The 15,573-nt window shown below is 41.0% G+C and overlaps 1 protein-coding gene across 1 annotated transcript; it reads right to left on the bottom strand.

The window, feature by feature from the left end:
* Positions 1–1,390: 1,390 nt before the first annotated feature.
* BAALC (BAALC binder of MAP3K1 and KLF4) lies at positions 1,391–14,767 on the bottom strand. Its single transcript, XM_044422114.1, has 3 exons — positions 14,596–14,767; positions 2,935–3,107; positions 1,391–1,498 (listed from the first exon to the last, which is right to left on the bottom strand). The coding sequence occupies exons 1-3, from the start codon at positions 14,765–14,767 to the stop codon at positions 1,391–1,393; spliced, it is 453 nt and encodes a 150-aa protein (XP_044278049.1).
* Positions 14,768–15,573: the final 806 nt, after the last annotated feature.

Below are 15,573 nucleotides of genomic sequence, written 5' to 3'. Positions count from 1 at the left end.
GTACCCTGTAGAAAGAATTAACCTTTCCCCTCCTGCAGTACTATCACATGTTTCCTGGCCCTAAAATTCACTTGTTCTGTTTGAAATATGCAGTAGCAATTTTTGTAATGACTTCATCAGGACATAAGAAAAGTCATGCTGGATTAGACCAATGGTCCATGGCAAACCATCTGTCCACAGGATCCTTCAAGCAGGATGGATGCAAGAGCTCCACCTGCCCAAGCTCCTCAGTAACTGGTCTATGTAGGCATGTAGCCTCTGGTAACAGGTAGACATAGCCAGCAATGCAAGCAACCATTGATAGCCTCCTCCTCCATGGATGTGTCCAGTCCCCTTTTAAAGCCATCCATTCCTTAAGCAGTTTATATATTAGTTATCATATGTCCTTCTAAGGAAAAGCACGTAATGCATTTAACACAGTTCTACATATACGAGCATGCTTCTCATGAATAAATGAACAGACACTTCCAAATTGCATTTTCAATTAGACTTTGTTTTATAAAAAGATACTGGTGTGAAGACTTTATGGCTCTCTAGTGCAACCTTTTATACGAGCAAGTAAGTGGTAAATAACTTTATGACTATTTGAGTTGTGCATCTCCTATAAGCCGGTATCTTATTAGCTGGTTGGTCTGATTCTACTAAAAAAGAGCAGGCACCTTTGCCAGCAGTAAGTGCAACACAGTGCAAAGCTCCTATGGGATACAGAAGTGGGAAGACAGAGCTACAATATCCTTGGGTGCCTTCCAGTGACCACAGAATTATCTGTGTTGACATAAACCTTGACATCCAATATGTTATGCAGTAGCACATTATGTATAATAATTGTGGAACTCTCACATGAACAAGTCAGACCACTATTACATTACTCACCAAGCATGCTAGTGAGGTAAATGTGCCGATCTATCCATAGTAATCGCTGTGATACATAGTAATCGCTGTGAATATCTTTAGGATTGGGATTCTAACATGCTAATTGATATGCAAATTGAATTAAAGTGACACATATGGAATGACCGTATGAGCTTTCACCCTCCTTGTACCTAGAACTAGGTGTCACAGATGCAATTTCTGAGGGATGATTTTGAGAATCTCTGGAATATTTTGATTTACATTTTTATTGATATGAAATTACTTAAGTGACAATGTAAAAAATCAAACCAGTATGTGCTAATTGCTAGGCCAGCCTCACCCAAATGGGCTATACAGAACAAGAAGTATCCAAGCATCCAGTGACAGAGCTAAGACAGTCAATTGTTTTTCCAAAGGCACTCAGCAGCAGCTGGCCACCACATTCAGCATGAAACTAAAACATCTTCTGATCTTCACATTAAATAATCAGTTAAAGTGCAGCAAAATATTGCAGAGTCCATTCACCCTCTTTTCTCTCTTAATTGACACAGTTCTTTGTCATTCTTCTGTTGCCATTAATTTGTCTAATTGTTTTGGTGGAATTAACTGTGATGTCTTTTGTGGCTTTTTTGTTGTCCCAGTTAGCCTGCTTAAAAAGAATTTACAATGAATTGGTTTAATTATTAAAATAGGTTTTGTAAATTGAATTTCTTAAACAAAGATACAAGACAGAATGACAGTAAGAAAACTAAACATCGATAAAATAATTTTATAATCTAAGATCAAAGAAACTTACCAATCTTCATCCTTATTCTCCAAAGTCTTAACAAACTAATAGTTCATGTAGAAGATCTTCATGCTTGGGATTATTAGGAATGGCACTGAACATGGTCAGCTGAAGATGGTCAGCATCATAATGCCCTTTCATAAATCTATGGTTCTGTCACTTTTAGTCATTCCATTTCAGAAAGGATATTAGGGAGCCAGAAATGGTGCAGAAAAGAGGACAACCAAAATGATCAAGGAGTCAGAGGACCCTTCCAGCTAGGAAATTCTAATATATTTGGGGATTTTCAATGTTTAAAAAATCAAAAAGAACATGAGAGAGAGATTTATACAAGTTATTACAATGAATACTTCAAGGACAAAAAGTACCTGGGGGAAATGGTCAGGAATGTTTGCGAAGGAGTCAGTTCTTCCTGCCTGCATGATACCTTTCTGACATGGACTCCCTCACACTATACAGGGCAAAAGATATTGTATATATAGATCTTAATTAATCCAGGATAATAGTTAAGAACACTGTGACATTCAGACCCTCACTCAGTAAACAGTGGGGTTAGTTCCCTGAGAATATAAAAACATGAATCAAGTGTGTTAAGGGAAATTCATTTTATTTTATTATTTTTATATATCACCCTTTTTTCTGCAAGGAATCCATGGTGGCTTACATAATCCTCTCTATTTTATCTTTACAACAACCCTGTGAGGTAGGTTAGGATAAGAGTCAGTGACTGACCCAAAATCACTCATGAGCTTCATAGTGGAGGTTTAGCAGCCTTAACGGTGGGACAGACACATCCCATGGAAAAGAATGAAGGAAGGCTCACAGCCTCCTTATACTGCATGTAACATCTATGTAGACAAAATATTGAGTAGTCCATGATTGGCCTACTAAAGAATGCTCATCCTTGTGAAGCAGTAATAAATATAGTAAATGCTTTTTTAAACCTTATTAAGACCATCTGATGATGAAGAGTCCATCTGGTCTAGCATTCAGTTCATACAACGGCCAACCAGCTGCTGTAGGAAACCCATAGCAGAACATGAGTGCAATAGCAGCTAACACATGCCATTATTCCAAAATAGTCTCATTTTATGAGCTTTCCTCTAGGAGAAATGTACTAATTGTGAGAGTAAAAAGGAAATGCCAGTTTTGTAGACAGTACAGTATGGCTCATTGATGAAATAGCACTGTGACTGAACTAGAAATATTTTCTCTTTATTTTTAAGAATATAAATAGGATTGGGCCTATCTTCAGTGGAGTACCCCTTGTGCCATCAGTCACATGGATCTCCTACCTCCATGTTTCCTAAGCCATTTTGTTGCTTCTGTGCTGAAGTTCCAGTGGTATGAATTGCCAGTTTTGGACACTGTGTACCACAGTGAGCACTCTTTTCAGCAGTAGGTATTCCACTTGAAGTTGAGGACTTTGCAGTACATCTCTGCGTTGATTGGCTATCCTCCAAAGTCCCTAAAACCACAAAACATTGCATAATGAAAACCAAAACATTGACTCTTTTACATATATTTCCCTTTAAAAGAAAACTGAGAAAACTACCCAATTTCACAAAATATCCATAACTGTTATACATGAGTGAGTACTACAGGACAGGGATGCCAATGTTTTTGTGGAACTGGGCATATTTGGAATTTTGAGAAAGGCTCATGAGCATCATAACACAATGGTTGCCATGGAGGTGGTGCCCATTCACAGAACAGGTAATGTAACGTGATCAGAAACTGTGATCAGTCTCAAAACACCCTTTTACAGCCAAACTTGTGAATTTAGCAGCCTATTATCTTGTCCTCAATAGAAAGCAGTGGTAGGATTTAATCCTCACAACACAAAACCACTTTTTGAACCCAGAGTTTCCTACTCCAATGGAAAGAGGTCTTGAATAGTCAGGTGGAAGCTCTGGAGAGGAATGTATTTCTGCTGTCACAACTGACATGTCAGACCACCCCTTGATTAAAAAAGACTTGGCCACTGTAACTCAAGTTGTATAGGCATTTAAATCTGAAAAGTTATGATACAGCAGCATTCAGCAATAAATAGTATTTATTATGCTATTTGTAGCATTAAATCTCAAACAGCCTTCATGTTTGTTTCATGCATAACATTTTATTCTGCTAACAAGCAAATAACCAGGCAAGTCCCATTCACTCACTTCCTAGTCAATAGGAAGCAAAATATAAATTAATGTCTTCACCAAGAAATGAAGTTTTGCTAGTTAAATTCCAGATTGAGAGAGGTGCTGGTGCCACTCTGTAAGACTCGGGTACACCCACAACTGGAATACTGTGTCCATTTCTGGGCTCCACATTACAAGAGGGACATAGCAAGGTTGGAATCAGTTCAGTGCAGAATATTAAGGATTGTGGCTGAATTGGGGGTGGAGGATGCCGTATGAGATTAGATTGAGGAAACTGAAACTTTTCAGCTTGGAGGAGACTGAGGGAATCTTATAGTGACTTACAGGTTTGTCACATGGTAGAGGGTCGTGACCTATTCTCCCTGTGCTGGAGAGAAGGATGTGATCCTAAAACTGGGTTTTAGGTTGGATGTCAGGAAGTATTTCCCCTAGGATATGGAGGTGATGGGGCTTTCACAGGAGCTGATGGGGGACCCATCAGTGAAGGTATTCAAGGAAAGACTGGACACCCACATGTTGGACATATGAGCGGAGCCAGCTTGTGCAGGGTCAGACTAGATGGTTCAGGAGGACCCTTTTGACTTGCTATGCTTCTGTTTCTATGTTTCTAAACAGCACAGGGTAAAGTTTGGTGAGCATATGAAAAACACAGGTTGCTGAGCAACATGTTTAACAATGTGGTGACTGCAGAGTACACTACATCATCTATTGCTGACCTCAGATTACTGTGGGTTGCCCCTGTAGACAGCTCAAGAGCTCCAGTGCAAAACACTGATGACTGCCTTTGATGAAACCAACATTTATTAGATCAGAATGGGAGAGAGTATAATTTCTCCTGCGAGTTCCCAAACTGATAGATTCTGTAAATGAGGCTTTGCTCCAGTTCTATTTGTTCAGAAGAAAAAGTTAATCAAGCATTCACAGCAAGTCATTTATGGAATGATGCAGCTATAAATTGTTTCTCCAGAGATGCCTACAGTTTCTTTTTACATAATCCTAGAAAATAGATTTAAGATCTTAAAAAACAAATAAAGCAAGCATTTTCCACCAGTAGAAAAAGATCTAGAATTGCAGAATTTGCCAGTTGACAACAGAGCCCAAGAGACGATTCATTTTCCCTGCCATAATTTAACATATGCAAACACAGGAAGCAATGCACTTTACACAGGAGAATGGGTGAAAGAACAGAGGATGCAAAGCAAATATGCTATCAGCAATATACCACAAAGGACAAAAAGATATGCAGAATCTTAACTGGAATATCCTGTAGTGTAAGAGCACAATTGATAAAACTAAAGACAATATTATAACAGAAGAGGATAAATCAACTTATCATGTGGTTTTACTGATGCCCACTCAGAGAGAAGAAATGCTCTCAGTAACCATGGGCCATGTAGCCTGCATTGTTTATAGCATTCAGTACTGCTGTTCTAATCTCAGCCTGATAGGTCCGCATCCACTAAGGACACCTCCATTATCTGGAAATTGCGTTACAAAATAAAGACCATCTTAAATACTTTGCTCTTTGAACAAAAAGTCAGAAAATGGCAGCCAAAAAGAGGTGGGGAACTTCCAGTTTGGATTCAAATGGGTGAAAACTGTTTCAATTGCCCAAACCAGGACTAGGTAAAAATAGGGCATGAGCAAATATTCCCAAGAAATATCCTCTTCTCAGAGAAGGAAGAATGGGCAGCAGTGTCTCACACAGTTAATTGCTGATAATATGGATTACTCAAGCAGTTTCATTCCTCACTTACCTCCCCTAATCAGGAAAGGTGAGAGAGCCCAGGGTTTCTGTGTATGTGCAAGCAAGTGGGGGAGCATGGGGGTATGTGGGCAAGCCAGCTGTGGCATGCTCACTAGGAATGGCACCCCCCATTGCTTTGCACCCGTTATGTGTTTCTCTGCAGCCAATTTGGCCCTTGGGCCAAAATAGGTTCTTCACTCCAGCTCAACAACTTAATGACAAATTTAAAAGAAGTAAATTGTTCAGTCCAAATATCCATCCGAGAGCATTTAGAGAAGTCAAATGTGAAGTCATTTAACTTCTAACAAAAATATGTCATATTTTATTAAGAGCATCTTCTGTACCAAGGCACTAAAGAATGACGGATCTAGTGCTAATATTAAAAATGATTCAAAACAAAACAAAAATAGTTCCAGAGGGATCCAGCAAATAATAAACCAGTAAGCTTTATTAAAGATAAAACTATCAAGTATATAGTAGGGCAAGTCCAAGTGAGGAGGACTCTCCAAAGATAATTTCTGTCTCACTAAAGAGTGTTCTTTGAGGGAGTCAACAAGCCTATGGACAGGTTGACCCAGAAGACATTAACTACTTGGATATCTGACACAGTCTCTCAGCAAAGACTCTTGAGCAAATTTTGCAGTTAGGGAATAAACAGCGATGACCTCTAATGGATTGATAACTGGTTAAAGAATAAAAAGCAGACAGCAGGAATAAAGTGTATGTTATCACACTGGAGAGATGTTATCAATTGTTTCCCACAAGTATCTTTACTGAGACTATTTAAAAAACTTCTCTATGAATGATCTGGAGTTCGAATGAGCAATCTGGTGGCCAGTTCACTGCTAACATCAAATTATTTAGAATGGTTAAAACAAAAAGGCACAGAGAAAACTTCCAAAAATTGTGATCTTTTCATAACAAGGGAATGGCAAAGTCAAGTGTGGTTCAACATAAGCAAGAATAAAGAGATGCACATGGGGGCAAAAATCCTTAAATCCATTACATATATGCTGATGGGGTTTGAGCTGGTTGTGACTGAAAAAGGGCATTGACATTGTGTTGATTAACTGAATGACAATATCAATGTGGTTTACAGATGCTCTTGTGAGAAATGGAAATTCCACACTGGTGAAGGATTAGAAAAGGAACAGAAAATAAAACTATCAATACCATAATGCATTTATAGAAATCTATGGTGTACCCACACTTGGAATGCTTCATACAGATCTAGTTTCCCAAAGACAAAACAGATAGTGTAGAGCTGAAAAAGCTGCATAAAGGGGCAACCAAAATTATCAAGTGGCTGGAATAAGTCTCCTGTTAGAATGGAGTTTGGGCTATTTAAGTCAAAAATAAAAAAAGGGTGCATATGTAAGGGTGCATATGATATAGGTACACAAAAGTATGCATGGTATACAGTAATACTTATCTTATAATTTTCAGTCCCATAATAATACTATAGAACTCAGGTTCATGCAACAAAGTTCAAAGTCGAAAAATTCAGGCTAGATGAAAGAAGGACTTCATCATATTACATATAGTAAATGTTGCTATAGATGTAACAATGGGCAGCTGTAAAAGGGAATTAGATAAATTTATGAAATTTAATGGCTATTAGTCAGGATGGCTATATTTTACTAGCTCCTGGGGAATATGAGTGGAAAGATGCTGTTGTGCTCATGTCCAGCTTGTGGGCCTCTCAGAAACATCTGGTTGTCCAGTGTGGGAAGACAAGGCCTTTGGTCTGATTCTGCACACCTCTTAGGTTCTTAACAGAAGCAGGAAAGAGGGGAAAGGAGGTACATGATCTCCAAGGACTCTTTCAACTATATAATGTTATGACATTATAAACTTTCTGGGTTTGATTAATTTTCCTCTAAATTATAGAGGAGTCTCTACTTGACTTCTAGAGTTGCAACGTGCTTTTCATCCCTACCTCAGCTATCTCTTGGTGTTTGTTACCTGCTAAAAGGTTCTATACCACCTCTGAGTTTGCCTCCCTTATTTTGATATTTCTACTCCTGGCAATACAATGCAACATGAAAAGTAGTATGGAAACTATCTGTAGGGAAAACTATCTGTTGATGGGCTCTTTCCCACCTCAGACTTTCTAATTTAAATTTGTAAGTTGGCTTTGTTACACATAGGATGAATTCACGTCATGACAAACAACAGTGGTTTCCATGGCACACAGATTTTGACCTGAGCATACAAGTCAGAGGATCATGTTTCCATAGCAATAGTTTTTGTGCTTCCTGCTCTGTCCTCCCACTCACCACACATCAGGGCAGCCCCCATGAATGAAATTTCCTACTTTATGGTATTGTTCCATATGGACTTCAGCAACCTGTCTGGTCCACTGAGGTTTTGAGATGGGTTCTTGCTCTTGCCCCTCCTGAGTGTACCTGCATCTCTGCAACAGTTCCTAGCCACTCCCACCTACAAAGGAAATCTTGTTAAATCATCACAAACACTTTTGCAGTGATTCCCTCCTTCTCTCTTTATGCATTTACCCACTTTCTCCTCATTTCCAAAAGTGAACAGGGGGACAGACACATTGCTTAGCCAACAAATATTGCTAGGGTGCTAAGGGTAGTAGAGAAGGATGGATGAGTGGTCATTTCCGTCATCACTGTTTTCATAGGGCTATATGGAGTTTCCATACCAACAATGGTAAAATGGAGATTCTGGGTCTGCATGACTGGAGAAGCTGCAGTGAAGCATAGAGACCTTACAGCAGACCATTGAGTCTCTCTACAGTTTTGGGAAACTAAAGTCACCATGCAGAAACAGTACAACTGTGTCTGGGCAACACAATAGACCAAGACGTAAGAAATCACCATAGCTTTTCTTGATGTGCAAACACAGCCATATCCTAAAGTTTTTATTTATTTAAAGTTTTTATATGCCATCCCATTACTAAAAGTCTCTGGACGGCTTATAAGTTTCCAATTTCCAGAATAATTCAAATTAATGTTCCTTACAGTGAGCTGTTCCAGAGGACTTCATATGTTCCAGTACATTCCCAGTAACATTTCAGTTTTGGATTTCATGCTTTTATCATTATTCTTAGAAACTGAAGACTAGGATTTTATCTAGAGTCCTGGTGCTTCTAAAGGGGCAATCTTATGAACTTTAGACAGAACAAAAAGCCTACAACTCCCAGCATGCCCCAGCCAACATATTTGGCTGGGGAATTCTAGAAGGTGTAGGTCATTTTTCTGTCTAAATGTGCATAGGATTGTATCCTAAACTGTAAATGATGCAACATATGCTCCTTATAGTTTTACACCATTCTAACCCCCACCAGGCAGAAAAAGGAGAATATGAAATCATACTGCAATAGTACTTCAGGTAAGTGAGAAGCATATGCAGCATGGATCTTTCACTCCAAAACTGTAAATGAATATGAAAGGCAACCTTTTGAACTCAGGCCCTTTTTCTACATGCTTGTGTTGCCAAAATCCAGCAACAATACTTTGTTCAGTAGATAAATAAATATGCAGAGATCTTTGCATGCTTATAGCCTGCTGGCATTTCAAGCAGGACATCTCTGATCCCTCCTAAAGCCAAACATAGTAAAACAACCTCACTTTTCTATTACAGCAATATGAGTTGGGAAGAAGGGATTTCAGAAATAATTGCTGCTTTGTTCTTTGTCAGTACCCTAATCCACAGGTCCTGGTAGAATTCACCTGTTTGGAAATAAAATATATTTTAAATGCATCATCAGGAAAAACAAAATACAGTATTATATTGTTGAAATTATAATCTATTACGTCAATGCATTGTTGCTCAAACTAAGTATCGAAAATAACAGCATTATAAACAAGTAATGTTTCTCCTCTAGCAGTGCTACTGAACTAGTACAGACAAATTAACCAGACTCCCCATAATACCACCTACACTATAATCTAAGTATCATTTTGTATATATCATGTTTTACTGGCCCAATGTCACACATTAGGATTACTGATGCCATCATCAATATGAAGTTTGAGTTCAGCCATTACAGTGAATAATATCCATATACCCGTGTGTGTACTTCTCACAATGTTCTATCAGACTAACTTAACAACAACTATTGATTCAGGCCAATGTACAGAACCAAACAAAGTAGTCATTAAAGATAATTTACTGCTGTGGGTATTATTTTAATTGTATTTGTTGTTTCTTGGTTACCTATACGCTTCAGGAGAAATCAGAGATATTACCACTTTCTCCTGGGTGATAGAGAGTAACTGCGCAAACAGACAGGAAAAGATATTGATCAGTCAATATATTCAACCAACCACTTTATGCTTCTCTCTCTGAAATCAGAAAACTGATCGTTTTTCTGCCCAAAGAAGAACACTACTTCAGACCAGGGAATGGTTAAGAGCACTGCTTGGAATCTGACAGCGATTCTGCATTTCATAAGCAATGATGCTTAACTCACATGAGACCGGATATTGCATTTAATATTTATACCTTTCAATTTATGTACATACTGCATCCCTGAATGAAACCCAATTAAGATTTACAGAGTGTAGCCTGATATTTCACAGACATTTATTTCAAAAACAACAAGTAAAATCCTGTCAGTCGACATCTGATTTGTCAACAATTCTCAATGTAAAGAAGAAATGTAGGTGTAGGGGAGGCTTCCCATTTGCTTGCAGCTGCAAACCTAGGGATGTTAAACAATATTAACCAGCTTTCCGAATATTTCCGCTAGGGAAATGATATAACGGAAGGCTTAAGAAGGGAATAGGCAATGTGGCACACATGGATAACAACACATTCTAAAACACCTTTCTCAACAGCTAAGCTTTTCTACCCTTCGCACTTAGAAAGAAACAAAACTAATTTAATTACTGGCATCTGGGATTACTGTGAAATAGGCTTCTTTTGATGTTGAAAACTGTGGCTTTGAAGTTGCTTAGTGTGTTGGGTCTCACAACCTCTGCTTGTACTCAAGATTTTGGGGCAGGTTACTTGTGGAGATACCCAGGACAGTTCCTCAAATTACCAAAAATGCCCATAAACATTGCCTACCCCTGAATTAAGCAGCCTCATTCCCTCCATATATTTTGGACTGCAGTTCCTATTATCATTGACAATTGGCCACACTTGGCTGCCTGGGTATTATGAACTGGGTCTTTGAAATCTTTAGGTTCACAGTCCAGTGTTTCTTGCAGGGGTGTGGAGTGGGGAATTCTTGCAAACAGTTCATTTATTTACAACATTTATATACCACTCCTCATCTAAACAGATTCCAGAGTGGTGAACATTAAAAAGATTTAAAGCATAGAAAGAATAAAACACTATATTAAAACAGAACATCAGTTTTTAAAACAGGCTGATCAACCAAGAAAGGCTTTCTGAAATAAAGACATTGTCAGCTGGCACTGAAAACAACAGTGTTGGAGCTTGCCCAATCTCCAGAAGCAGGAAATTTCTGAGAAATGGCAGATGCCACGCTGAAGGCTTTGCTCATAGTGGACTCCAGTCAGGTCATAGGTTCATGTAGAGGCACTAGCAGCATACCATCTGATGTCTTCACTGACTGGACAGTTTGATAAGGGAGAAGGCACTCTCTCAAGTACTTTGGTTCAGGGCTTTATACACTAGTACCAAAACCTTAAAATTTGGCCCAGTAGGAGATATGAAGCCAATGTAGTTCCCTCAGCACAGCAACTGCATGCTGAAAAGGAACAGCTCCTGCTACTTTCAGTGTTAACTAGCTCCAGCTTCTGCACCAGCCTTAGGAGTAGCCCCATGTTGAACACATTGCAGTAACCTGGTTTTGCCTCTGTGGCAAAACTTTTTCAGGAGAGGCAGTAACTGATTAACAAGTTGTAGCTTGTAAAAGGCACTCTAAGCTGTCCTGGCAACTTGAGATTCCAGAAATTACAATGGATCTAGATGTATTCCAGGGCTACAAACCTGATCTTTCAAAGGGATTGCAACCACTCATGCACAGGGCTTCTATTTGCAAGGATTCCATTTCTGGCCCTTCTCCAGTCACACAACTCTGATCTGGTGTGTTGAAAATTTATGATCCTTTAAAAAGACAGATCTCTCACTGATCTTCTGCAGTTTCATACTAGTAACATATATCCTATTGTGTTTGGGGATGTTCTGCTAGGCTGGAACCCCAAATCTCTAGGAGGCCATCTAGCATACTATCTTGCTATCCAAAAGCAATTTTCATAGCTGGTTCACCTAGGTTAATAGGAAATGTAACATTAATAGAGCCACCTTTTACACTGGAAGGAGACGGTTACCTTTCCTTGGTCATTATTTTCATTAAGCCCAGAGTCCAATATGGTCTAACAGCACCACTGTCACCTGATTTCTCAGAGTGTACCTGACTCAGCAGAGACTGTCCAGCCGCTGCTGCTGGGCAATTGCACTTGTGCATGGAGCCACTGTAGGCAGTGCGGCCTGACAAGAGGAACAGCAGGCTGCTCATGTATCAAAGGTGTTCAAGAGGCCTTCCTTATTTGTTGCTCCTTCTAGGTTGATCCAGACCCCTTACCTTGGTGGAATCAGCAATGTGTTTCTTTGCAAAGAGGGTTGAATGATCAGCAGTATCTAAATTTAGAGAAAGCACTGCTGGTTTGCTTGGGTGTGCCTGGAGCTGCTTGGATCTACAGTCCTTTTTCTAGAGTGCATCTGCTTTTGCATGGTGCATGTGACCAGTTTCTGGTGGGTACATGTAATAGATGTAGAGGTGGCTTTTTTGTGTTGAAAAGCCACAATGCCTTATTGTGCCTTAAAGATTCAAACATTTATTGTGGCATGATAAAGTATCATGGACTTGAGCCTACTGTACAGAGTTACTTTGAAAGACATTGCTTTTCTTGTAACCAGAGAAAAATGGCACTTGCTGAAACAAAGATGACATGAAGATACAATAGATGGTCTCTGTAGCACCTGTTGCCTAGATTAGGTGGCTTTTTGCCCACATGTGCGTCCTATCTGGTGCTCCCCCCACCTTGAATCTTGTTTGTTTCATGAAATCAATGCCCTCCTCTCCCTGGCCATAAACCTTCTTTACTAATAGACATGTCCTTAGAAAAGTGGTCCTTTGAAAACAGACAGACAAGTGCTCCCTCTCTGTCTGTCTGTCTGTCTGTCTCTCTCTCTCTCACACACACACACACACACACACTTTACAGCCTGAGATAACTGCCTTAGACAGCTAATTTGGGATGTCATAAAAAATAGCAGATTATGTTATTATTGTATTTTCACTGCCAGGGACAGGAAAGGAGAGAGATGCTTATAAAATTTTCTGCCTCTGGATCCAAAATAACTTGAATGGATTTGAGTAGTGCCATGTTCCTTGACTGAGACTGGGGAAAGGTGCTTTTTTCTGCTCTGCCTCAATGGCAAAATGTTTTTGAAGAAAGTCCTGAATATGCTACCTGGGACACATTAGGAGCTGCAGGCCTTTTTTCCTGTCTAAACTTGTATACAATTGCACCATCTTAGATATTGACCCTCTCTTCTCAAATCCCAAAATGTTTCCATTTCAGATTTCAATTATTTAGATAACCTTATATACTTGCTTTTAACTGGATTAAAAATTATGCCTGATGGTGTTAACTGAGCCAAAAAAAAGAGAGATACAGATTCCTATCTGTAAGGAATATTTGAACTCAACACCCTAGGGCTAAAAGCGGAGGGAATTCTATTCCAAGACCTTGAGGTTCTTACTGACTATGATTTGGAGAAGACAGGGACAGGTTGAATTCTAGCAACCCTGCGGGGTTGCAGAAGCATTGCCACTGAAAGTTTACAAATTAGTTGTTATGTTAATGTCATAAATGGTGCAGCTGTTTTACAGTTGCTGGGCACACTGCAGCTGTAGTGTATTCCAATTCCATTAGTCAATGTTTGTTACTGAGGTAGGGTACTGCTGTGAGCCAAGCATAGCGCTAGTTCATGCCTATGCAAGTAGAAGCACAATTGTATCCATCTTAGCTTCGGCTATAGGCAATATAAAAATAAATAAATCAGACAGAGACCATATAGATGAGTTCTGCACACACACACACACACACACACACACACGTGTATGAGCAACCTCTATGAGTTGCTTGACAAAAGCACAGTCCTGAATTTGCAGAATCTTAGCATGGTCGAGCTCAAGCAGTTTGGTTATCCAAACATGTTAAGACCTGCTTCTTCAGTAGCCACTTCAGTGTGATGCTTTAAAACCTTTGCCACTATATGACACAAAATGAAAAAACAAAACTCTAGTTACAATCAATCTTTATTCCATACTAATGCCAGCTTCATTTTTGGCAGCAATCCAATGAGGTTCGTGAGTACTGATGAGGTTTTCTTTAAAAGGGAAGATTTCCTCCCTGCTCTTCTGTAGTTTCACATCAGTATGGTACATCCATGCCTTTGAAGAGTTACTGATAAGGTCTGAAGCCCCAAATCTCAAAACAGTAGCAGTTACATGGAAGATCTATATGTTGTCCCAAATATGTTTAAAATATCACTATGCACACATATTAAGTAGTAGAGGAAAATGTGACCTTTGGTCCCTCTAAAATGAGTCAGTTAGGGCACAATGCTGTGCATGTTTAGGCGTAAAAAAGCCCTACAACTTCCAGCATGCCCCAGTCCAGATGACTGGGGTATGCTAGGAGCCGCAGGCTTTTTTTTCCTGTCTCAACATGCGAGGATCGTGCCCTTCCTGAGTTGCAGATGGCAGAGAACAAGGTTGGCCCCGAGCTCTGGCTGCCTGAGCCACTGAACAGGCAGCAACAGAAGGCCCATTCTAAAACAGGGAATAGCAATATATTTAGGCATTGCCGACGCGGAGCGTATTGTGACTACAAAACTTAGTTCTTAAAGCTATTCCTCGGAAATATTTCCAGCAGAACTAACCATGCGGCTGCCTGGCCATCAGAAGAAACTTCTCCGGGGCTCGACTGAGGCAAAAGGAGACGGCGGCGGCTGGGGTCAGTTGCGGCGGGCCGCAGTGGGCGCAGATTGGCGGGAAGGGCCCGGGCCCCCCTCGCGTTTCCCGCCAGAGCTACAGCTTTACTCACCGGGATTCCTCGGTCCAGGGGCGGCGTTGCCGCTCTCCGCGTCGATGGCAGGCGGCGGCGGCGGCTGGGACTCGGCATCCGTGCTGGTCAGCCAAGTGGACTCGGTCTCCCGCGTCCAGCTCTCGTAGTAGCGCGGCTCGATGGCATCGGCGCGGCTCCCGCCGCAGCCCATCGTGCCGCGCGGCCCACTGGGCAGCCTCTGCTGCCCGCGGGCCCCCTCAGCGCCAGCACCGCGGCCAGCGGCGTGGCGAGAGCCGCAGCATCCCCTCCTCTCCCGTGCCCGGCCTCCGGCCAAGCGCGGGCGGCGGCGCCTTCCCTGCCTTTGCTGCCCGCCTCCTTCCCCCGCCCCGCACTCTCCCCGCCTCCTGCGCACGAGTGTCCCCCTTTCGGCTCCCGACGCCGCTTCGGTCCTCACCCACCCCTGCCTCGCTCTGCCTTCATGGCCTCCACCTTAGAAACCTCTTCCCTCAATTTATTCTGCCCCTCCTCCTCTTTTCCTTTAGCCCCCCAAGTTCCCCTCTCTTTTCATCCGCCTGTTTCTCTTCTGAAGCCACAGCTGGGCATTCATTAGGACCGACTAAAACTCCACAAAAGAATGTGTAAGCCTTCGAGATTTCCGGAGCCCCGGAGCAAGTTAGCTGTCTAGATGGCACAAAAAGCAAGATGGGAGAGAATAAAAAAAGTTCAAATAATCGGCCGGTTGTGGTGGCTGTGAAATCGGCAGGTTCGATGAGACACAGTCTCAAAAAGAAGATTGCAGACTGAAAAAAATAGCGGGTGATAGGTGCTGCATGTATCAGATTACACCCAGCAATGCTTCGGGAGAGAAGCAGCAATCTTTGATCTCCATTTCCAAGACTCAGTCTGTACTCTGACCTATCTTTGCCTTGGGCGTAACACACAGGGTCTTTTTCCCCCTTGTTTTCCTTCTGGTGGACTAATACAACTATCAATTTTTGTATGAGATGTTCTGGTCTT

This window comes from Varanus komodoensis, unplaced genomic scaffold, assembly GCF_004798865.1.
Source record: "Varanus komodoensis strain SLA01 unplaced genomic scaffold, ASM479886v1 scaffold12, whole genome shotgun sequence".
Taxonomy (NCBI): Eukaryota; Metazoa; Chordata; class Lepidosauria; order Squamata; family Varanidae; genus Varanus; species Varanus komodoensis.
The sequence above is the reverse complement of the archived record's forward strand: the minus strand, read 5'-3'. Positions and strand labels throughout refer to the sequence as shown.

What these genes read in the sequence shown, in the direction of transcription:
- BAALC (XM_044422114.1), bottom strand. Translation starts at nt 14,767, where the DNA reads ATGGGCTGCGGCGGGAGCCGCGCCGATGCCATCGAGCCGCGCTACTAC. An exon ending in CCCTGGACCGAGGAATCCCG is followed by an intron (nt 3,108 to 14,595) that starts GTGAGTAAAGCT and finishes TTGTGGTTTTAG; the next exon opens with GGACTTTGGAGGATAGCCAA. An exon ending in ATGGCTTAGGAAACATGGAG is followed by an intron (nt 1,499 to 2,934) that starts GTAGGAGATCCA and finishes CTTTTTAAGCAG; the next exon opens with GCTAACTGGGACAACAAAAA.